The 23,405-nt window shown below is 42.8% G+C and overlaps 3 protein-coding genes across 3 annotated transcripts; 2 read left to right on the top strand and 1 right to left on the bottom strand.

Moving 5' to 3' along the window:
- On the top strand, nucleotides 1-1,362 carry LOC110714378. Its single transcript, XM_021892885.1, has 3 exons — nucleotides 1-295; nucleotides 434-1,116; nucleotides 1,192-1,362. The coding sequence occupies exons 1-3, from the start codon at nucleotides 1-3 to the stop codon at nucleotides 1,360-1,362; spliced, it is 1,149 nt and encodes a 382-aa protein (XP_021748577.1).
- Nucleotides 1,363-3,328: 1,966 nt separating this feature from the next.
- On the top strand, nucleotides 3,329-5,070 carry LOC110714387 (pentatricopeptide repeat-containing protein At5g08510-like). The gene has a single exon (XM_021892893.1). It carries the CDS (start codon nucleotides 3,521-3,523, stop codon nucleotides 5,030-5,032), a length of 1,512 nt encoding a protein of 503 aa, XP_021748585.1. The 5' UTR covers nucleotides 3,329-3,520; the 3' UTR covers nucleotides 5,033-5,070.
- Nucleotides 5,071-5,320: 250 nt separating this feature from the next.
- Nucleotides 5,321-10,508, bottom strand: LOC110714385 (calcium-transporting ATPase, endoplasmic reticulum-type-like). The gene is made up of 8 exons (XM_021892892.1): nucleotides 10,122-10,508; nucleotides 8,174-9,735; nucleotides 7,909-8,030; nucleotides 7,551-7,829; nucleotides 7,071-7,454; nucleotides 6,804-6,913; nucleotides 6,481-6,709; nucleotides 5,321-6,221 (listed from the first exon to the last, which is right to left on the bottom strand). Exons 2-8 carry the CDS (start codon nucleotides 9,657-9,659, stop codon nucleotides 5,655-5,657), a joined length of 3,177 nt encoding a protein of 1,058 aa, XP_021748584.1. The 5' UTR covers nucleotides 9,660-9,735; nucleotides 10,122-10,508; the 3' UTR covers nucleotides 5,321-5,654.
- Nucleotides 10,509-23,405: the final 12,897 nt, after the last annotated feature.

Below are 23,405 nucleotides of genomic sequence, written 5' to 3'. Positions count from 1 at the left end.
ATGCTTTCACTTGAAAATCAAGATCTTGATGATGAATATGATCCAAAATTCTCCTTCTCTGGAACAGACAATGAATCTTCAACTGATGGTGATGAAATTGTAGATGGTGATGAAGATGACGGGCAAACGAATAATGAAGCTGATGGGATTGTTGTTGTGGATAACTATGACCCATATGCTGATGATGTTTGGGAAGATGATGGTGTAGAAGATGATGGTGTAGAAGATGATGGGGATGGAAATTACTTTGCAAAGCTATATAAAAATGGGGAGATGTTTGATAAACAGGAAGATGGTAAGATAAGACCATGGCAACTTTTCTACGACAAGCAACATTTGAGAGATGTAGTCAGGGACTATTGTATACAATGAGGCTTTTCAGTGATTGTTGATAGGGCAAACAATTCAATTTACACTGTGTATTGTTCTGCAGAGGGATGTGAGTGGAGGCTACATGCTTCTAGATTAGCGGATGGTTTCACTTGGGCTATAAAGTCAATAAAAAATGGAGGGCACACATGCTTGGGTTTGGAAACTAGAAATCCAATGGTGACTTCAAAATGGGCTAGTAGAGTGCTATTAGAAGACATTAGAGCCAACAATGATATTTCTGGTAAGGCATTGAATGCATTACTATGGAACAGGTTTAATGTTCAAATGGCCACTAGTACATTGTATAGAGTCAGAGCTCGGGCCTTAATTGAGATACATGGTGGCTATGATGACTCATATTCTTTTTTGCCTAGTTATTGTGAAATGATCAAGAAAACTAACACTGGTTCTAATGCTAGTTGTGTGTGGAATCCAAACACTCATGTTGATAGGCCTTTGGCTTTTGTCACAATATTCATTTCATTTAAGCAATGTTTGGATGGGTTGAAGAATGGAATTAGAGGGTTTGTTGGAGTTGATGGGACACACTTGAAAGGAAATTATGGGGGTGTTCTTCTTTCTGCAGTAGCACTAGATGGGAACAATGAGTTGTTCCCATTTGCTTGGGGGATTGTTTCTAATGAAGATTCAGACACTTGGTGCTTCTTTGTGCATCATTTGAGGGATTTACTTAGGTCAACTGGAAGAGGAGATAAATGGTGTATCATTTCAGATCGGAAAAAGGTTAGTCTCATTAAGTTTTCACTTTTAATTTGTATTTCATTTTAATTTAACTAAATCATAATGTTAAATAAATAGGGAATTGAAATTGCACTTGACAAGTTGTGGCCAGAATTAGGTAGGAGATACTGCACCAAACATTTAGCTTCCAATTGGAAGAAAGCATTTCCTGGTCCATTAATGCTCTCTTTATTTTGGAAAGCGTGTGGTGCGTGTTCTGAGTTCACCTTTAAAAAAGCTATGGAATAAATGGATAAGGTTGGAAAAGGAGGAAGGTTATGGCTTGCAAAACTAGGCAATCAAGCTTGGTGGACAAAGCATAAGTTTAACGTTGCAACAAAGTGTGATGCAAATAAGTCCAACTTTGTTGAGAGTTTTAATGCGACTCTTGGTATTGACAGATGTAGACTTGTACTTACACTTTTAGAAGGTAAATTATCGTATATATGTCATCTTGAAATGCATTATGCAAGATTTCATGGCTTGTGTTAACAATGCTACATTGCGTCATTATTTGTTGTAGGTATTCGAAGAAAGACTATGGTAAGGTTGGCTTCTAGAAGACAGAAGTGTGAGGAGTGGATTAGAACTGACATTTGTCCAAACATTGTGCAAAGAGTTCAAAAGTTATGTCATGACTCAAGGACCTGCCATTCATATTTGTCTTCCTTCGGTGAATTTGAGGTGTTTGAGGGTAAGTCATACCTACCTGTAAGCTTGAATAACCAAACTTGTGTTTGTGGACAATGTCAATTATCTGGGATTCCATGTAGACATGGAATGAGGGCCATATTAGATTCTAAGCTTGACCCTCATGCTTTTGTTGATGAGTGGTACTCTGTTAAAAGATACAAGGCAATGCAACATATTCGAATGGCATTAAATCAATACCAGATCATGAGCAATGACCTAAGTTTAATTTACCAAAAATATTGCCACCTGAGCTAAAAAGAGGAATAGGAAGACCAAGCAGGAACAGGAAGAGAGATGAAACAGAAGATAGGAAGGGGAAGAGAGCCAAAACTGTTAGGTGTAGCAAGTGTCAAGATTTTGGGCATAATGCAAAGACTTGTAAAGGAGGAGCTACTGCAAAGCAAAAGTTGGGTTCGAGTAAAAAGAACATGGCAAAATCAGATGCATCTTCTCAAGGCATTGATGTTCCTAATGTAGCAGTAAGTTCCCAACCTAAAACAACTAGAGGACACACTTCAAGGCTAGCTACATCTCAACCTCAACCTATTGGAGTAACTAGATCGGGATCTCTCTTTATGTTTGCATCTCAACCAAGACAATTATAAACAAGTGTCTTATGAATAATTTGTATTTTGTTTGGTAGAACATGCACTATTATGAACCAATTAGTTAAGTGGCAGACCATTTTTAAGAAATTTTGCATTTGTCTTGAATAAAATTTTGTTGAATGAAATTTGAATGCTGTTATTTTGTTGTTAATTTACTGTATTTAAGTAGTTTGCTGTTATTTTACTGTAATTTTGTTGCAGGCTGATGGATTCTTTTGATTTAGTTATTATTTTGTTGTTGGAGCTTTTTTAATGTTGTTGCTTTAATTAATCTGTTTATGTGATCTGTCAGCTCTTGGAGATTGACAGGCCTATGGCTTCTCAATCTGATCCAGAGTCCATTAAAATCAAAGTAAGGAGATACTTCAGACATGAAAACATCTCAGTTAAAAAACCACATCACTCTGAAATTCGTGAGGCATAATTGTTCAGTGCATATGTGTCTTTACCTTGTAAACATATACAATACCGTATGAATTATGTACTGAATATCGCATTATATATTTTCTTATAATTTGCTCTGAAGTCATCTAACAATGTAGCTGCAATCCCACTACTTGTCCATGTAATTTGTATTAATAAGGTTGCCCATGATCAATGGAAATTTGATATTTAATTGTGCCAACCTTTTGGCTATTGCTTGCAAGTTGCAGCCTAATTATATGTATTTGATAAAGCTCCCTGATCGTATTGGACTTACAAAAGGTAGTATACTTGTATCATTCAATAAATTAAGTGAGGGTAATTTAGTAAATTATTATTACATAACCATGGTTAGTGTATTTTAGGCTAATATATCACATTTAATAAAATAAAGCTATACAAGGGAATAATTGTAAAACTAATGCTATTTAAGAGAATTTGACAAAAATTTTGCTACCATAAAGAATTTACAAACTTTTATTGCTACCAATGAGAAAAACCCAAAAAAAAAAAAAAAAAAAAAAAAAGTCGAATTTATGATTGGCATAAACTACATTACTAATTATAGAGACAACTAAACAAAGCACCGTACCCTCAAGGCCTCAAGTAAGCTTCCCTGCACTTGGCTGGCAATGATGGCACTCCGTATAAGTTAAGAAGATGCCAGAAATCACAGCTTTGTTATGAATCAAGTGAAGCAAATCCACGCATTTTCCCTCAGAAATGGCTTCGATTACGCCCAAATCCTCATCAAAAAGCTCCTCAAAATCCCCAACATTTCTTATGCACACCAACTGTTCGACTATATTCCTCAACCAACAACCATCCAATTCAACAAGCTTATTCAAGCTTACGCTTCCCATGGTCCTCAACAACAATGTTTCTCTCTCTATTCTCAAATGTATCAACGCCATTGCTCCCCTAATCCTCAAACTTTCACCTTCCTTTTCGCCGCCTGCGCTTCGCTCTGTTCTCCTCACCTTGGCAGGATGATCCACACTCATTTCATCTTATCTGGGTTTAAATTTGATGTATTTGCAACAACTGCATTGGTTGATATGTATGCTAAGTTGGGTTTATTAGAATATGCTCGTAATCAATTTGATCATATGCAATATAAAGATGCACCCACTTGGAATTCTTTGATTTCTGGGTATGCTAGGTGTGGAAAGATGGAGGAAGCAGAGAAATTGTTTCAGTTAATTCCATTGAAAAATGTGATTTCTTGGACTACAATGATATCTGGGTATTCTCAAAATGGGCAGTATTTGGATGCTTTAAACACCTTTTTGTCCATGGTGAAGGAAGAAGGGTTGGAGCCTAATGAGGTTAGTGTAACTAGTGTTCTTCCAGCTTGTGCTAATCTTGGAGCATTGGAGATTGGGGAGAGGATTGAGAAGTATGCGAGGCGAAACGGTTACTTGGATAATCTGTTTGTCTGCAATGCCTTGTTGGAGTTGTATTCAAAATGTGGTAAACTTGATAGAGCAATGCAGTTGTTTAATGAGATTCGCGACAGGAAGAATCTGTGCTCTTGGAATTCAATGATGATGTGTTTTGCTATACATGGAAGACATGAAGAAGCTCTTCATTTGTTTCGTTTAATGTTGAGAGAAGGGATGGTGCCCGATTCTATAACGTTTGTAGCGGCTCTAATGGCTTGTACACATGGTGGCAAGGTTGCTAAAGGCCAAGAATTATTTGCATCAATGAAGGATAAGTTTGGTATTATTCCAAGGTTAGAACATTATGGTTGTATGGTTGATCTTCTAGGGCGTAAAGGGAAGCTCAATGAAGCTTATAACCTTATACAAACTATGCCAATGAAGCCTGACTCTGTGATATGGGGCACCCTTTTGGGGGCCTGCAGTTTCCATTGTAATGTAGAGGTGGCAGAGAAGGCAGCAGAGGCACTTTTTGAGCTTGAGCCGTGGAATTCAGGGAATTACGTCATTCTCTCTAACATATATGCTTCAGTGAAAAGATGGGATGGGGTGGCAAAGCTGAGGAAGATGATGAAGGGAAGCCAAATTATAAAAGCAGCTGGCTATAGCAGTATTGAAGAGGCAGATCAAATTCATATGTTTATTGTAGAGGATAAATCACATCCAAAGTCATATGAGATATACACTGTGCTGGAAAATGTATACCATGAGATAATGAAGAGTGGAGATGATATTGAACTGGATGCTTAATTTCATAAATTTCAATACAGCAAAGTTTTCTTGTGTCATCTTTATTGCTCTAACCATTTGTCTTGCTTTTTTTTTTTTTTTTTTAATAATTTTTTTGGGGCATTTATCTGACAATTTCAATGGACATACATAAGGGTGTTGGTCAAATACAAATGGAAGCCAGGAAGAAATCGTGACCTCTGATGGATCAGATAGTTTTTGGCTGGTATGCAGCGTAACTTGTCATTGTAACTCGAAGCATATGCAATATGCAAGTAGAGCTTTAATACAACTGTCCACAGGTAAATATAACTCATCACCACTGTATTTTAGCTTTATTATGCAACAGCTGAAATATCACTGAAAAAACTCAGGCATTTTTTATAAATGCTAGGTTTGGAACATTGAGCGTTCACTTTATGCTAACTTGCCTGGAAAAGGCAGTAAATAGAAAGGAAAAAAAAAAAAAACCACATTCTTTTGTTGTTAAAATGTACATGGACAAGTACTACTAAATCTACATCTACACATGCTACAGGACGTAATCATATGGAAAAACAAAGTTATATATATTGTGCCATGCTTTTCATATCCATTGCAGGGCTTCCCGTCTGTTAGTTCCCAAATGCACCAGAACAAAGGCTTACATTGCCTTCACCTTCACCTTTGAAATCTTTCGTCGACTCCTTCCTACTAATTTGAGAATTTCATCAAGAAGGATCACTGGAGCAGAAACAATGATGACTAATAACCACTCAGCAGAAGTCAGTGGAACTATACCGAACACATTTGCCAGTATGGGAACATACATTATGAGACAGTGAAGCCCAAAAGAGAAAGACATGGCAATCAACAGCCAAGGGTTTCTCCAGGGTGGCATTGTGATCAGACTGTTGTCTTCAGAGAGGGCGTTTAAAGAGTTGAACATCTCTATTGCCACCAAAACAGAAAGCGAAAGGGTCATTGCCTTCACTTTACCAACTGCAAAATAGTCACATGGATTTGTGAAGCTTATAATGTGCCCCCCTGAAACTGTGAATGGGGAAGCGGTGAAATTTGACCATGATGAGCACTCTCCCCAGTTTTGTAGCTGAGACATTTGTATGAGTGTGTGGCCATCGCTTATGAGATTGATACCCAGAAAAGAAGGTTGAGTAAACCATAAGACAAAAATTCCGACTGTTGCCAAGCCAACATAGGACCCAATCACCTGGTACAATGAGAAGATCATCAGTTAAACATAAGGAAGTTTTGCATCCTTCATGACATATTGACATATGGCCTCGCTCCTCTGCAGCTTTTGATGCAGGGAGTAGGAGTGGCAGCATCAGTAACCTAGTAAGGGTCCCTTTTGCTATTAAGATAAAGACTCTTAAAGATCCTTAGGGAAGAGAATATCCCTTATGAAAGGGATTAGTGAAAAGAAAAGTAAGAAAAATTGAAGTATGAAATAGTTTGTTAATACGCACCAGGTATCGGAAGAGAACCCAGGAATTGATTAGAGGATCATTACTTCTGCGGGGAGGTTTGTGCATGATGTCTACATCTGCAGGGTTGAAACCTAGGGCTGTAGCAGGTGGGCCATCAGTGACCAAATTTACCCACAAAAGCTGTACTGGTATCATACATTCTGGAATACCAAGTGCTGCAGTCAAGAATATGGATATAACCTCACCGACATTGGATGATATCATGTACCTGCACATAGACAAACGAGAAGGGATTTGAACTTTGATAACCTATCCAAAGATAAAGCTTGTAGATGTTAATATGAAGCGCAGCTGTATAGTACCTAATGAAAGCTTTCATGTTGTTGTAAATTGAGCGACCCTCAGCAACAGCAGAAACTATGCTACTGAAGTTATCATCAGCCAGCACCATATCTGCAGCTTCTTTTGCCACCTGGATCGTTGTGTATTTTAGTTTTAGTGCATAAATATGAAAATAGACGGAGTTGATGTCTTTCTTAATTGGATGTGTCAAGAATGAAGTGAAGTTCAATGTAGAGTTCAATAAATTGCGATTTCCTTCTGGGCAAAAAGAAGAAGAATGTGTGTACCTCAGTTCCAGAAATGCCCATTGCAATTCCTATGTCTGCAAGTTTTAAAGCAGGAGCATCATTGACACCATCTCCGGTCATAGCAACAATCTCTCCACTCTCCTTTAGCATCCTAACAATTTCTTGCTTGTGTTTAGGCTCAGCACGAGAGAAAACCTTCCCTCCAGGTCTAGAAAGAATTTCAATCTGTTCTGAAGAGGAAAGTGCCATGAATTCTTTGCCAGTAAAGCTTCTTCCCTTCAGTTCTTCACTGTCAGCAAACAACTGAATTTCTTGACTGATGGCCTCAGCTGTAGACTTGTTGTCTCCAGTAATGACGATCACTCTGATTCCTGCTTGTTTACAATCACCCATTGCTTGTGGCACTTCCTCACGTGGTGGATCCTGTTGCATTTTAAGCCTTAGAAGAGTATAGGGAAGAATTTGAAACAGTAACTACTAAATACGAAGGACGATCATTATGTGAAAAGAAAATCTCACCCTTATACCAACAACTCCCACGAAAACAAGGTTGCTCTCAATTTCTGGGTAGCAAGCAGGATCAAGGAGCTTCTTATGGGCTGGATGACTTGCATTCGAGTAATCAGAAAGCTCACCCAAGTCATCCTTGTATGCCAGTCCCAGACATCTCAATCCCTTTGAGCTCATCTCAAACTGTCTCAACAGCAACAATTGCTTGCAGGATTCATCAATTGGAACCATTGATCCATCTGCTAGTTGAACATGTGAAGTGCGCTCCAATAAACTCTCAACAGCGCCCTGTGAACTCCTTGCTTTTAATTTCAGGAAAAGTTTACAGCAAATGAGAAACTATAAGCTAGCAGCAGATGTAACTCACCTTAACAAGTAGACGGTTTTGACCAGTTGGTTCTTGGACAATGACACTCATAGACTTGCGAAATCGATCAAACTCCAGTGTTGCCAACCTCTTCGACCTCTTTGCCCACCAGTCACAGCAAACTGCCCATGAAGAGATTTATATGAATATTACTCTATTTAATTAAGACCCTACTGTAGTGTTGTTGGAGGCCATTTCTGTAATTCATGCAACTACAATTAAAGTAAAAGAAAAAGATAATATGACAAGAAGACAAACTGCTCACCTAGTTTGACTGAAGTACGATCGATCATATAGTTTGCAGCAAACTGCATGTCACGGATTTTGTTCCTCACCTTAGCATCAGGAACACTCATTTTCTCGACTAAAACCTTAAGTGCTGCTTCAGTAGGCAAACCGGTTGCTTGGTAAGCACGACCGTTGCAGAAAATCCCAGCATCATTGCAGACAGCAGATATTTCTGCCACAGCTTGGAGGCTTGCGTCCATATTATAGCAATTCCAGTCCACTATTCCTCCATCCTTTGGATCATATGTAGTTCCGTCAACTTTAAAAACTCGGGAAGTTGTAGTTTTTCCTCCCAGGGTGAAGAACTCAGTCACAGCCATCTGGTTGGTTGTCAGAGTGCCTGTTTTATCCGAGCAAATAACGGTGGTACACCCTAAGGTTTCTACACTAGGCAGCTTTCTAACTATTGCATTCTTCTGTGCCATCTTCCTTGTGCCTAATGCCAAACAGGTTGTGATGACTGCAGGTAGGCCTTCAGGAATGGCAGCTACTGCAAGGGCAACTGCTATCTTAAAATAGTACGTACACTTCTCAAAAGAAAATCGGAAATTTGTTGGCCATCCATTCACAACATCCCAAGATAGGAAGTATTTGTAGTTGATGAGCCAAACAAGAAGGCAAACAATTCCAATAAAAGTAGTGAGCCTACTACCAAACTCGTCGAGCTTCTTCTTCAAGGGAGTCTCGCTCTCATCTAATGAGGCCTCATGAATCTGAGTCTGAATCTTCCCAATCTCAGTCTTCATCCCAGTATCAACAACAATAGAAAGACAAGCCCCATTGACAATCGTCGTGCCTGCAAAAAGCATGTTCTCCTTTGCCTGCAATTCACAGTCATCTAGGAAAACAGGCAAAGTGCACTTTAGAACAGGCATAGATTCTCCTGTCAATGAGCTTTGCTCGACCCTCAAAGTCGAGGTTTTCAGAGCAGCAACTCTCATATCAGCAGGAACTTTATCTCCCACTCGCAATTCAACTATGTCACCCGGGACTAGCTCCCTTGCAGGCAAGTCCGGGATAACATAACCATCTCTTACAACCTTTGCAGACTCACCCTGCAAGTCTTTCAGTGCTTCAAGGGCTTTCTCTGCATTAGTCTCTTGCCATACCCCAACAATGGCATTAAGAATAAGGATCAACACAATTACAAAAGGCTCAACATAGGCCTCAAAACCGGTCTCACCGGACTCCCGGCCATGTAAATAAGCAAGTATAAAAGAGATAAACGCGGCCGTGATCAGTATCTTTACAAGCATATCATCAAATTGTTCCAACACAAGATGCCATAGAGGCTTCCCTTTTTCCTTGTCCAACTCATTCCAACCATGCTTCTCCCTTCGCTTTTCGACTTCATAACTGCCTAAACCCTTGTCTAGTTTGACATTGTACTCTTTCAAGCATTTTTCAACAGACCAAGACCAAGCAGGAAATGGTTTTTCTTCCATTGATGTTATTGCTACCATTGCAAACTCACAACCCAACAAAGATTCTCGATCTTTCTTAACTTACACTTCTTAAAATTCCATCTTTTTTTTTCTCCTGCATTAATGTTCATACAAAAAAGGAAAATTACTCAGATCATATGGTATACTTGATTTTCAAACATATTTCAATTCTTTGTTATAATCAATTAATTCTGTCTTTGTGATGATTATAATGTCAAACCAAACCAAAGTGAAGAATCCAAAAACGTAACTCAGTCAAAAACAGTTTTTAAGTCATAATCAAACCAATAAAAGTCGTATTAACATAATAACTAACTAATGTTACCTTTGAAATTCAAATTCTAAACTTTGCTAATGAAGGAAAAGTCTACAACTTTATGTTAAATTCACAAAATATGAATAAATCCCATAAAAGAAATCAACAATTACACAATTCTAGTAAAGACAAAAAAAAAATAGAGAGAAAAAAAAAATACTTACCAGGAAAACAGAGGAAACACCATGGAAATTTACTTGGTCCAACAAAATAGGAAAATTTTGTAACCAATATATAGCCCAAAAAAAAAATGGTATAAAAAATAATGAAAGCAACGACAAAATTAATTTTTTAAAAAAGGATTAAAAGAATTAGGTAGTGATTCTATGTCATAGAGTGAGTAGCTTGCATACAAAGCATTCTGAATTTCTGATGAAGTAAAAAAAAAAAAAAAAGTAAAATTGTTACTCGTACGAAAGAACAAAATTCAAAAAAAAAATAAAAAGGAAAATATAAAAGGAAACTCTGCTGGATTAGGAACTGTCGAGGATGGTTCGTTTCTTTGAACTTTAGCTTTTGTGTTGTTTCATGTTACGGAGTAATTGGTTTTTTTAAAAAATAAATTCAGTTTAAATTTTGAAAAAGTTGGTAAGCATGTTCTAAATTGACAAAAATACCCTCCATATTAGTGTTTGACATTATTATCACAAGAAAGATGGAAATATAAAATGTAGTTGTACTTTTGGTCTTTAAGATAGTTGGACATTAATAATTTAAGGGCACCAAGCCACCAATTGCAGCACTTTAGAAGGGTGAATAGGAAGTTGTTTATGTCTTTGGATTTAATTAATGATCGGATGGTTGCTTGACAACCCTATAATATTGGATTGGAGGAAAATGATTTTCAAATTGGAAGTACCAAATCCTTGTGTCCTTATTAGAACTAATAAGACACTTAATAATTTGTTTCTTATTAAATTAATCCAATGTTCTTCTTTTAACTTGCTTTGAAACCCGCATTTAGAATTAATTCTCTTCAAAATAAAGTTTAGCCGACATATATCATGAAAATTACTTCTTAACATGTTGTAATCTCTTTCATAATTAGATATAAGGGACAAAATTGATACATTTTAGACTCCCTCTCACAAATCATTACATATGTAATTTTGCAGATAAGAAGTATTGTACTAATTATGATGAAGTATTGTAATTATGTTTATTTGGTCTATTTGAAAACTATAAGTGTCAAGTTGAATTTTGAAGTAACAAAAGAAGGCATGTAAGGCCCTGTTCAATTGGTCTTAATTATACTTATTTCAGGTCAAGTAAGTTTAAATTAGTTCAAATAAGTGAATGAAAAATCAAATAATTAAAACGCACCATAAGACGTGATTAAATATCCCGATGACCCCATCACGTAGTTATAATTGTGAATCTCTCTGCACCAAAGCAAAGAGTGTCCATATCTATGAGTTTAATTAACAATGAAACAAATCTTGCTGCCTACTGTTCAACTCATCGATATCAAGTCGCTTTTCAACAACTTCATATACTTGGTAATTAATTACCCTTGTTTATATTTCCGGGAAACTTCCTTAGTCAATATCAGGAAATACGTATATATGCTACAACACACACTTTGGACCAAGTAATGCGAATTAGCATAATTTAATGCAGAGTATGCATCAGCAAAAAGAATTGAGATTTTGAGTAAAGTCTTCTGCAATTAAAGAACAGGGAGTATATAAGTATATTCTTTTTTGTAATAAGCCGTTGCATATATACTTGAAATAATTAATATGTTCTGATTGTGATAAAGTCATAAAATGATCTGACTAAAGTCATTATGGTCTAATTTGGTTTAATCCACAACTTGTTTTAAGGAAACTCAAACCATTAAATTCATATTATGCATGTTCACCATCTTTTTATTTGTTCCAAACAAAATAATAAGTTTGATTATCTCAAAATATTACTCATGGTAGAGCTTTATAATAGCTAACTAAAGTTTAGATAATTTTATCCAAGTGAATCAACATATCCAGCTATAAGTATCACGGGTTGTGGGCCATTTAAGACTTATATAATTACGTATCCTTTAGATGTTAAGCAAGCGAGCTGAGGGCAAAAAGACTTGGAAAAACTGATAAAGTAAGTTTGATGTTTGCTTGGATTAATGAGAGAAGTCTCTTTTATTCCTTCTCACTGACACTAAGCGTGGCTCAAGTCGGACAACTTTTGACACTCATCAGTTACAATCAAATGAAAGGCAGTGTTTGGGTCCAATTTAGTCCAATTGGGTCTAGGCATTAAATGATCCAATTAAAAGCCCAAGGTCAAGGTTCAACTCTCCAATTGTGCTAAAGTCAAAGGTCAGCCCTCAAAGCAAGCCAATTGGGCTAAAGCCCAACCTCTCCATGTATGAAGAGGTATAAAAGCCATCAATATTCATACATTCAGGGATATATTGACAGATTTACATATTCTGATAGATTGATATATTCTCATATATTCAAGCAAAGCCTCAAGCAACTAATTCTCTTGCATAGTGTTCTCTTTCTACACATTGTACTGACTTTAGCATCGGAGGGGCCTTCCTCGGCAACACCCCCGAGGCTAGTTTACGTGTGTTTACTGTGCAGGAAACCTTCGGCCCAGCATAACTTGGACCGAATCCAGTCTTCTCCGTTTCAGCGGACCTTCGGCAAGGTCCCATTGTTTTCACCCAAAACAATTTGGCGCCGTCTGTGGGGAAGACTTTCAAAAATCTTTAAGCCAAATTTCTAACCAAGATCATCTTGCAATTATCTTAGTAGCAATGGCTAAGAACCGCAAGAGCAAAAGCCTCCGTCAAGGAGCGGGCGAAAAGCCTAAAACCCCTACACCATCACCCTCGCCGGACCGGAACTCTCCCAAGGGTGCCAGCTCGGGGGGAGGATCATACAAGGAGGATTCCCTTTCTCCCGTAATTCATGACTCTCATTATAGGCTGAGTCACTCTTAGTCTAGCAGGGGTGAATCCGATCATAGGACACATTCAGTGCCCCAAAGCCAACCATCGGCTGTGCGCCCTCATTCCCATACTCGGCCGAGGACCCCTTGGACGGGGCCCAACTCGGAAGAGGTGGCAAGAGCGCTGGCAGTGCTCATGGAGGCGATGAGGGCACAAAATATGCCACCACCTCGTGATCGAACTCCTCCGCATACCCGGCATCAGCGGAGGAAGTTAGACCATGATGGTGGGAAGCTTCCTTCCTTCCGGGAACTGGAAGAGTGGGAAGAGGATTCCTGGAAAAATGAAAAAGAGAGGAAAAAGAAACCTCAATTTTTAAAAGGATCCTCATCCTCAAGACCAGAAGCGCATAAGAGCAGCAGCTCAGCTTCTCGGCCAGAATCTACTCACCGAGAACCTGAGACTGTTCGCCGAAGCGTCCTTGACCGACTCGGCGACAAGGAACCGAGCGTGCGCAGTCGCCTCTCGTTCCCTGCAGCCGAGGCCCAGACTTCCCAGCCAGGGACGAAAACCACTCCTACCTCTCTAAGAGGGTGGAGCGCGGTCCCTTCGGCCAGGAACAAGGGCAAGGCCGTTATGCTACCCGCCAGTTCACCATTCGAGCAATGGATACTGGAAGAGCACGTACCCACGGTTAAAATACCGTCGCACATCACATACGACGGGACCTCGGATCCGAAGGATCACGTGGCCTCGTATGAGACTCATATGCATCTTTGCCCCAGATCCGAGGCGACTTGGTGCAAATATTTCCCAACCACTCTCAAGGGGGTCGCGCAAGCGTGGATCTCCAAGGGAGTAAGGCAAGGCTCCATAACAGGGTGGGATGATCTGTCCTCCAAGTTCAGGAGCAAGTTTTCCACGGCAAACCGCCGAGAGAAGACTACTGCAGAGCTCATGAGTCTACAACAGGGGGAAACCGAAAGCCTCCGAGACTATCTGACCCGTTTCAGTAACGAGTCATCCAGCGTCTCTCAGCTGGACCAGGGGCTAGCCGTTTTTGCAATGCAGAATGGCCTTCAGCCCGGAAAGTTCCTAGACTTCATGGTCATGCATACCCCGCAGACCTTGGAGGAAGCTCTGAATGCCTCGGATAAGTTCATCCGAGCCGAAGAATGGAACAAAGCGAAAACCCAACCTCAATTTGGGGGAGGGAAACAAAGGCAAATACCCTTGTCTGAAGGCCAAGGCCATAAGGCAAAGGGAAAGTCAAAGGCCTCGGAGCAATCTTTGGCCAGCGACCCAAAGAAGGAAAGATCTGCCTCATACACAGGCAGATACGAGTCCTACACTCCGCTCTCTCTTCCACGCGCCAAAATTTACAGCGTGACGAAGGAGGAGCAGAGTTACCGAAAGTCGAGACCACTCCCAGAGTGGTATCAGCGAAAAAATAAAAATTAGTGGTGCGAGTTCCACGAGTCTTCGGGACACAACACTGAGGAGTGTATCCAACTGAAGGACCAGATAGAGGACATGGTCCGGAAGGGATACTTGAAAAAATACATCGCGGATCACCGCGAGAAAAAAGAATCCGAGAAGTCAGCAAAGGACTCTCGGCAAGACCTCGACTTCCCCCGGAAAAACAGTAAAAAGCCGGAGGGGAAATTCCCTCCGATCAATGTTATCTCGGGAGGAATATACTCTCGGAGGGAGCACAAGCGACACCTTAGAGCTTTGACTCACCAGGTGAACAACGCTGACGTTCAATCTCCCCACTCGCCGGTGCCGAACATGACGTTCACAGCCGCCGACTGCCGGGGGATTACGTTCCCTCACGAGGATCCGTTGGTGATCATCGCCACGGTGGCCAACCACGACGTCAGTAAGGTCCTTATTGACGGTGGCAGCGGAGCAAACATTCTGTTCCGAAAGGCCTACAATCAAATCAAGTTGAAGCCCAAGCATCTTACGCCGGTACCCTACCCGGTATCCGGGTTCAACGGGGCTTCAACTTATCCAGATGGGAAGGTGACACTTCCTGTCACCATCGGCTGCGATGAGGCAGCCAGGAACGTCATGATTGAATTTTTGGTAATTGACGCTCCTTTAGTGTACAACGTGATTTTGGGGAGACCCATAATTCACGAGATCCAAGGGGTCGTCTCAACTTATCATCAGCTGATGATTTACGTCTCAGACGCCGGCTTCCCCGAAAGGATACAGGGCAACCAAAAGGACGCCCGAAGGTGCAACTACCTCAAACCATCCAATAGTCGCCCAGATGACAAGGATGAGGAGGAGAAAGAAAAAGAAAGAGAGTCGAGCACAAAAAAGCCGAAAGGCCTAAGTGCTTCGGCCCAAGGATCTGTACCCAGAGGTAAAGGGCCCGAAAGGGAAAAGGCTAGCTCTTCAGCTGAGCCGCAAGACTCAGAGAGCCAGCCGAAGAACAAAAAGACTGGGACACCTGCTCACATTGGCAGCAGGCCAGATTATGAAGAGTCCAGTCCATCAGCAATGGACATGGACCAACAGACTGAAACAGTTGAGTTAGCCAAAGGAGACGTTGAGAAATGTGTAACAATCGGGATGGACCTTGATCCGAACACCCGTTGTGAACTTATTCAGCTCCTTCGGGACAACAGAGATGTGTTTGCTTTCTCGGCAGCTGATATGCCCGGGATAAGTTCAGACCTCATCTCCCATAAGCTTAATGTTGACCCGACGTGTCGACCAGTTAAGCAAAAGAAGCGGAATTACTCCGCCAATAAGAACCGAGACATCGCAGCCGAGGTCAAAAAATTGCTGGAGGCAGGATTCATCGAACCTTGCCAATATCCAGAATGGCTGGCAAATGTGGTGATGGTTCAGAAGGCCAATGGTACCTGGAGGATGTGCGTTGACTTCACGGACCTAAATAAGGCTTGTCCAAAGGATTTCTATCCCTTGCCGAGGATCGATCAGCTAGTCGATTCGACAAGTGGCCATGCCTTGCTTAGTTTCATGGACGCATTCTCGGGGTATCATCAGATCTTTATGCACCCCGACGATCGAGCAAAGACAGCATTCGTCACGAACGCTGGGGTGTACAATTACAAAATGATGCCCTTCGGATTGAAAAATGCGGGGGCAACCTATCAAAGGCTGGTGGATCAAGTTTTTGCCGATCAAAAGGGCCGAAACATGGAAGTCTATGTTGACAATTCGATCGTCAAAAGCAAAAAACCAGAGGACCATGTAAAGGACCTGGCTGAAACTTTCGCCACCTTGAGAAAGCATCAAATGAAGCTGAATCCGAAGAAGTGTGTCTTCGGCGTGAAGTCAGGGAAATTCCTTGGGTTCATAGTCAGCAAAAGGGGGATTGATGCCAATCCCTCTAAAGTCAAAGCGGCGCTCGACCTTCCTGAGCCGAAAACGAAGCGGGATGTTCAGCGGCTCACCGGAAGAATGGCAGCCCTCTCAAGGTTCATTTCCAGAGCTTCGGATAAGGGGTTACCTTTCTTCAAAGCCCTGAAACTCCCGAAAACAAAAGAGCTCATTTGGGAGGAAGAGAAAAAAGACGCCTTTAAACAGCTTCGGGAGCATCTGGCTCAACTCCCAACGCTGGCTAGCCCAGCTGAAGGAGAAACTTTGTACCTATATGTGGCCGTTAGCCCAGCCACCATCAGCGCAGTATTGCTGAAGGAAGAAAGTAAAAGTCAGCAACCGATCTACTTCGTCAGTCATACACTGACGGATGCCGAGACTTGCTATCCTCTACTCGAGAAAGTCGCTTTCGCGGTAGTAGTAGCTGCTCGGAATCTGAGGCCCTATTTTGATTGCCATCAGATAGTGGTCTTAACTGATCAGCCGTTGGAAAAAGTTCTCGGCAAGGTTGAAAAATCTGGTAGGCTAGCCAAGTGGGCTTTTGAGCTCACCGAATTCAGCATCAACTACCGTCCGAGGGCTGCCATTAAGGCTCAAGCTCTAGCGGATTTCTTGGCCGAATGCTCATACCAAGAAGCGCTAGACAGTGAAAAGAAAGTCTGGACCGTGTTTACGGATGGATCTTCCACCGAAAACGGTTCGGGGGCAGGAGTAGTGATAACTTCTCCCGAAGGGAAATCCTTTGAGTATGCACTAAAGTTTTCTTTTAAGGCCTCGAACAATGAAGCCGAGTATGAGGCAGCAATCGCCGGCCTAGAATTGTGCATCTCCCTGGAAGCCGATCATGTCTGCCTAAAAACAGACTCTCAGCTAGTTGCATATCAGATCAGTGGCAGCTACGAGGCCAAAGAGCCCTCCATGATAGCTTATCTTGCCAAGATCAAATCAGTCATTGCAGAGCTGAAAACTTTTGAGGTTCAGCTGATCCCAAGGGGTCAGAATACTCAAGCCGATGCACTCTCCAAACTTGCCAGTTCATCTCTTACCGAGCTGAACAGATCTGTATATGTAGAAATGCGTCGAGAGAGAAGTGTCGACGAAGCACCTGAAGTGTGCTGCGCTGACCCAGAGCCTAGTTGGATGGACCCCATCCTAGCTTTCAAGCTTCGGGGAGAAACTCCCGAAGATAAAGCTTTGGCCTCCAAGATGAAGAGAACCAGCTCTAGGTTCATTGTCTTCAGGGGGGAACTTCTGAAAAAGTCCTTCTCAACCCCATTGCTGAAATGCGTGGGACCAACAGATGCAGATTATATCCTACGGGAGATTCACCTCGGCATATGTGGGAACCACATTGGGGGAAGAACCTTAGCCCACAAGGCATTGAGGGCTGGATATTACTGGCCCACCATGATCGCAGATGCTAAGGAGCTGGTTCGGAAATGCGAAAAATGTCAAAAATACGCTTCAGTTATCCATCAGCCAGCAAGGGATCTTCAGCCGATCCTTAATCCACTCCCGTTTGCCCAATGGGGACTGGATATACTAGGACCATTTCCAGAGGCTGTGTACCAGAAAAAATGGCTGATAGTTGGTGTCGACTACTTCAGTAAATGGAACGAGGCCGAAGCAGCCTCGAACATTACAGAGCAAACTGTCAGAAAATTTATCAGGCAGAATATCATCACTCGATTTGGCATCCCGAGAGTATTTGTCTTCGATCATGGGAGGCAATTTGATAACTTACCGCTGAAGCGGTATACAGATCAGTTCGGCATCAAACTGGCATATTCAGCGGTATGCCACCCGCAAAGTAACGGATAAGCCGAAGCTGCAAATAAACAGATCTTAAATGCCCTCAAGAAGAGGGTGGAAGATCAAAAGTCCAAGTGGCTGGAGGAGCTCCCTGGAACCCTTTGGTCCCTTCGGACAACTGAAAAAGAGGCAACGGGCCACTCACCTTTTGAACTGGTGTATGGTGCCGAAGCCGTCCTTTCAGTGGAAATTGGCTCTGAGAGCCTTCGAGTGCACCACTTCTCGGCTGAGAATAAGCGACTGATGAGGGAATCTCTTGATTTCCTCGACGAAGTAAGAGACTCAGCCCGAGACAGGATGGCCGCTTATAAGCAGAGAGTCAGCAAATTTTATAACCGAAGGGTCCATGCAAGGCCTCTCAAAATTGGAGACCTTGTCCTTCGGAATGCTGCTGCAGTTCAGAAAGGCCGAATCCATGGGAAACTCTCAGCTGCATGGGAAGGACCTTATGAAATCTATGATGAGCTTCAGCCAGGGACATACCGACTTCGGCAGTTGGATGGAACTGAGTTGAAAAATCACTGGAACGCTGATGTACTGAAAAAATATCATGTGTAAACCCTTCGGGGCAGAACAATCTTTGTAAGTACATTTTGAACTAATGAAAGGCCTTGGAGCCGCCATTTATATAAATGTTTACAACTTTTTATCCTTTCAAAATTTTCTTTGTTCTATCTACTCTTTAAGGGTTTTTTATTCAGCCTCGTCTGAAACCTTCGCCTTCGGGTAACTGGGTTTTAGATTGCTGACAAAACTCGTCTTTTTAAAGAACACTAGTCTTTCAGCTGAAGTCAAACTTCAGTAAGACTTGTTCTCCAAATACATGAGTCCATGGACAATTCTGGGATATTGCCTTAACTGAGCCTTGTATCCCAGAGAGCCATTATCCGAAACATTGCCTTAAGTTGGCCCTGTGTTTCGGGTATCCATTTTTCAAAGATAGACAGAAAATCAAGGATAACAGCAACAGTTGAAAATTGTTTAATCAGCCTCGTCTGAAACCTTCGCCTTCGGGTAACTGGGTTTCAGATTGCTGACAAAACTCGTCTTTTTAAAGAACATTGGTCTTTCAGCTGAAGTCCAACTTCAGTAAGATTTGTTCTCCAAAGTCATGAGTCCATGGACAATTCTTGGATATTGCCTTAACTGAGCCTTGTATCCCAGAAAGCTAATATCCAGAAGCACTGCCTTTAGTTGGCCCTGTGTTTCGGATACCCATTTTAAAGAAGTGAAGAAATTGTTTATTCAGCTGAAGCCATACTTCAATTTATGGGGGGGCAAGAAGCACTATCAGTGCAAGTTTATGTTCGGCAGAACGAAAGAAACAGTAAAGCATTCAAAAACAAAGCAGCTGAAGAAAAGAGCATCAAATTAATAATTTATGCTCAGAAATTGAGCTACAAGTTCAATTAAACTGTATCGGCAGCCGCCCACAAGCGGAAAATAACAGCTGCCGAAATACGTACATAAGCAAAAAAATAAACTGTTGTACGACAAGGCAAGCTGAAGCAAAAAACAAGGCAAAAAATTCAGAAAGCGGCAAGTCTAAAGTTAAGCGCATGATGAACCGCAAGATTCTGAAGACGACTGCCCGAGTTCCTATGCTTCAGCCCGAGGATCAGACTGATCAGCGTTGTTGAGCCCCATGGTGGCCTCAGCCCCAGCAGCAGAAGAAGCAGGCTTTGCACTCTGCCGAGCCTCCCTTTCCCTCTGTTCAGCCTCCAACTCCATTCTCTCAGCTTCCTCTTCGGCTTCCTCAGCCTTAAGAATTTCAGCTTCGACTGGAGTTGCATACTTCATATGAGGGTCTTCGGGATTCTGGACCCATTCAGCACATTTGGACCAGTCCAGCTTCGGCTCAGCATGAAGGCAGACTCTTCGGCATACTCTAAACCCGTTTCTGAAACCCATTTCATATTCTTCCTGGGTATAGACACGGACTTTGAGTAGAGCCTCAGCATCAGCCAGCTTCTTCTGGGTCTCCTCCAAGTCTTCCTTGGATTTCTTCAGCTCATCGGCGAGCTTGGAGGAGGAACCTTTCATCTCATTCAGCTCCTGCTGAACTTGGGAAGCCTTTGTCTGAGCCTGGGCCACTTCAACTTTTTTGGCCATCAGTTGATCCTCAGCCTCATGGAGTTTAGCTCTCTAAGCTTCAGCAGCAGCAGCAGCCTCTGAGAGTTGGACATCCCTGGCCTGGAGCAGCTCTTTAGCAGCCATTCGGCTGGTTTCAAGAGCTTCTAGTCGTTGCTGCACTTCAGCTTGTGCAGCAGCTCCTTCCTGAATACGGCTCTCAACGGCAGCCTTGAATTTGGAGACGTCCACTCCCATGTGCTCCTGGAGGAATTTTTCCCCTTCCATCAGTGGGGGAAAAACTTCCTTCTCCATAGCGTCGCAGAAGGTTTTGAGGGCTTCAGCAGCTTTTTTCTCGTACTCCTCACCCTTCTGCTGCTTCTCTTCAGCTGCTGCTTGCTTCAGCTTAGCAAGCTTTAATTCCTCTTCAGCTACCTTCTTTTCGTGCTCGGCAGCGTCTACCCTATCTTGTAGGGTATCTATCAGCTCTACAGTGAGAGTCTGATTGTGCACGAACTGAAAACAGGAGCACAAGTTAAAAAAAAATAAAGGTAAATAAAAATAGAGCTGAATTTTAGAGGAAATAAAGGCAAGGAAAATCACCTGCATCATCAGCAGTTGGTTAGACCTGGCTGGGTCAGGAACTGATCTGCTGGATTCGCCCATCCCAGCAGTGGCCTTCAGCGACCAGATTCTTGCCCTATCTACTTCGGATATGCCAGCAAAATCGCCGAAGTAGGATGCAGCACCTTCACGGTTCTGACCCCATATGAGGTCCCAGATGTGATCTGGGATTGGAATTCGGGGGGCCGAGAAACCCATTTCTCCAGATTGCAGAGTCTGGAAAGAAGGAAAGGATGACGATGGAGCTTCTTTAGCTTTGGATGGCTCAGCATCATCCTTCTCAGAAGAGTCAATTACTATGACATCTTCTTCTTCAGGGGTGAGGACGAAAGCCTCAACCTCTCTTGCAATGTCTGCCGTGAAACCCTCAGCACTGGGCATCACGGCATCCTTATTTTTGTGCTCAGCGGCATTCTCCTGAATTGCTTCTTGGACCCCTCCCTTAGATTCGAGAGTTCTCTGATCCACCTCCATCCCAGGAGGTGGTGGAGGGGTCTTTTGAGGTGATTGGGGTGGTGGCCGGGGAACCCTCGGCGATCCATTACCTTCCTCGGGTTCCCTTATTTCAACGCCGATGGTCATCGGCCTCCGCTGAAAGTCATGAGGGCCGATAATGGCCATTCTTCGGCGCCTTTTCTGAAGGGGCTGCTCGTCCATGTCTGAGTCTGAAGACTCTTCTTGTATTTGGTCTTCGGGACGAACAGGGGCTTTCCCTTCTCTGTGTCTGTTACTCTCTTCAGACTGTAACAGACAGGGGGGAGGAAGAATGTGAGTAAAAAAAAAAAAAAAAAAAAAAAAAAGAGAAGAAAGACAAAGTTAAGTCTGAAAGCTCACCGAGGTCTTCAGCAAAGCCTCGTCTTCTTCAGCTGCCCTAGCTGCAGCTTCTTCTTCAGCAGCTCTGGAGGACCCTTCTCCTCCTTCGCAAGCTTCGAGAACCCGTGCAACCTCTTCGGTTGTACGGGCAGCTTCAGCTTCTTCGTCCAGCAGCTGAAACCAGGGGTCTCTCTTCTTCCACCAAGGCTTCTGCCTCTGATACAGAGCAACATCCTCAATTTGGAAGTGGGAAGAGTCTAGATGAACTTCCCTATGCCTCGGTTCAGTGATAGACGGTGCCCGATCAGTCACAACTCGTTCTCGGTTGACACCAAGATGAGCGTAGTTAATGCCAACGTTGGTCTCGTCCCGCTCTGAAAAAGAAAAGGGGAAAGTTCAGTTCAGATAGGTTGGCACAGCATAAAAAAGCGAAGTGAGAGAAGAAAAAGAGATAATTAAAAAGCCTCGGCCCCAGCTGAAGAAGCTTACCATCCTTAAACTTTCGGCTGAGGCCAACAGCTGCTAGCATGTTCTCTTGGAAAACATAATGCGTATCGGGGAGCCAAGTCTCCGGGATATGCTGCATTCGGCCGCTGCCCCCCCGGTTCGGCAGCTTGCCGAAGATATGTTGTTGATCAAGGTTCGGATCCGGCCCGTTATCTGCGGGGGGACCTAGACTTCCCATGTCGGGATCAGGCTCAGCAAGGTACCGGGGAGCGCTGAAGACGCAAGGGTGGCCCAGATCTGTGGGTGCCCTAACCCAAATCCATTGACCTCTCCAGTCCTTGTCTGAAGAGTCGTTAGGCCACATGGTTAGGTACTGGGGTCGGGACTCAATCCGGTACCACCCAGAACCATGGCTTCCGTGCCCACTTTGAATATTTGGCACTAGCCGATGAAGCTTTTTGAAGCAGTGCAGGTTCGGCACATACTTGAAGAACTTGCAGACCCATAAGTATGTCATCACCCTTCGGATGCTGGTGGGAGTTAACTGACATAGGGAGATATTGTAATGGATCAGCAAGTCTCGGACGAATACGTCCAAAGGGAACCTCAGCCCGTACTGAAGCTGTCTTGTGTACACCCCCACATACCCCGGGGGTGGACGATGGATTCTATCGGATGCCGCGGGCATTCGGCACCAATACCCATCAGCTTCAAAAATGCCGTAATGCAACTCAATTTGCCCGGCAAACCGATATTGTTCGGCATTCTCCACCCACCATGAGTAGGGGTGGTTCTTTATCATGGCCGAAGCTACTTCGGCATTCTCCCATTCTGAAAACCCGGGGAGGATATCCCAAAGGACAGCGGGAACTTCATCGTCCCGTCCAGAAGCGCTCGGCCCCTCCGTTCTCTGAGGAGGAGCCGAGGAAATTGGAGTCGCCCTAATCCCTTCAGCAGGGTCAGACTCTGGCCTTTGTCCATTCCAGGTCCCAATCCTGTTCCTAGGATCGGGAATTGGCCTTGCTCTTCTTGGAGCAAGGGCTCTACCTCTAACTCCTCTTGCCATTGATTATTTCGAAGAAAAAAGTCGAAAAAAAGGGAAGGAGTTCGAATTTGAAGAAAAATAAACTGAAATCAAAGGAATTTACCTTAATCTGAAGCGAAAGTTGCCGATTTACGAGTTTGTAGTGGCAAGTCTCAGTTTCTAAGCTTAATGCTCGGGGAATTTGCGAAGTTTTGATGCGGGTTCTTGGTTTCTCTCGAGAATTCTGGGTTTGTGTTGGTGAATAAGTGAGGAGAGATGACGCGCCTCTGTTTATATCTCCAGGAATGGGATACGGGGAGTCCGCGTTTCAATTTCTCTTAAATACCCCACTAAGTAACCGTTAAACACACGATCTTGTGATTAAACTGCCCATTATCC

The sequence above is a fragment of the Chenopodium quinoa genome, unplaced genomic scaffold (assembly GCF_001683475.1).
Source record: "Chenopodium quinoa cultivar QQ74 unplaced genomic scaffold, ASM168347v1, whole genome shotgun sequence".
Lineage (NCBI taxonomy): Eukaryota > Viridiplantae > Streptophyta > Magnoliopsida > Caryophyllales > Amaranthaceae > Chenopodium > Chenopodium quinoa.
Note: the sequence above shows the minus strand (reverse complement) of the source record. Positions and strands in the feature narration are given on the sequence as shown.

Bases quoted from the DNA above. Each gene is read 5' to 3' on its own strand.
- LOC110714378 (XM_021892885.1), top strand. From the start codon at position 1: ATGCTTTCACTTGAAAATCAAGATCTTGATGATGAATATGATCCAAAA. The intron at 296-433 runs GTAAGATAAGAC...ATTGTTCTGCAG, and splicing joins GTTTGATAAACAGGAAGATG to AGGGATGTGAGTGGAGGCTA. The intron at 1,117-1,191 runs GTTAGTCTCATT...TTAAATAAATAG, and splicing joins TCATTTCAGATCGGAAAAAG to GGAATTGAAATTGCACTTGA.
- LOC110714387 (XM_021892893.1), top strand. From the start codon at position 3,521: ATGAATCAAGTGAAGCAAATCCACGCATTTTCCCTCAGAAATGGCTTC.
- LOC110714385 (XM_021892892.1), bottom strand. From the start codon at position 9,659: ATGGTAGCAATAACATCAATGGAAGAAAAACCATTTCCTGCTTGGTCT. The intron at 6,914-7,070 runs GTACACACATTC...ACAACGATCCAG, and splicing joins TGGGCATTTCTGGAACTGAG to GTGGCAAAAGAAGCTGCAGA. The intron at 6,222-6,480 runs GTGCGTATTAAC...TCATTGTACCAG, and splicing joins GGGTTCTCTTCCGATACCTG to GTGATTGGGTCCTATGTTGG.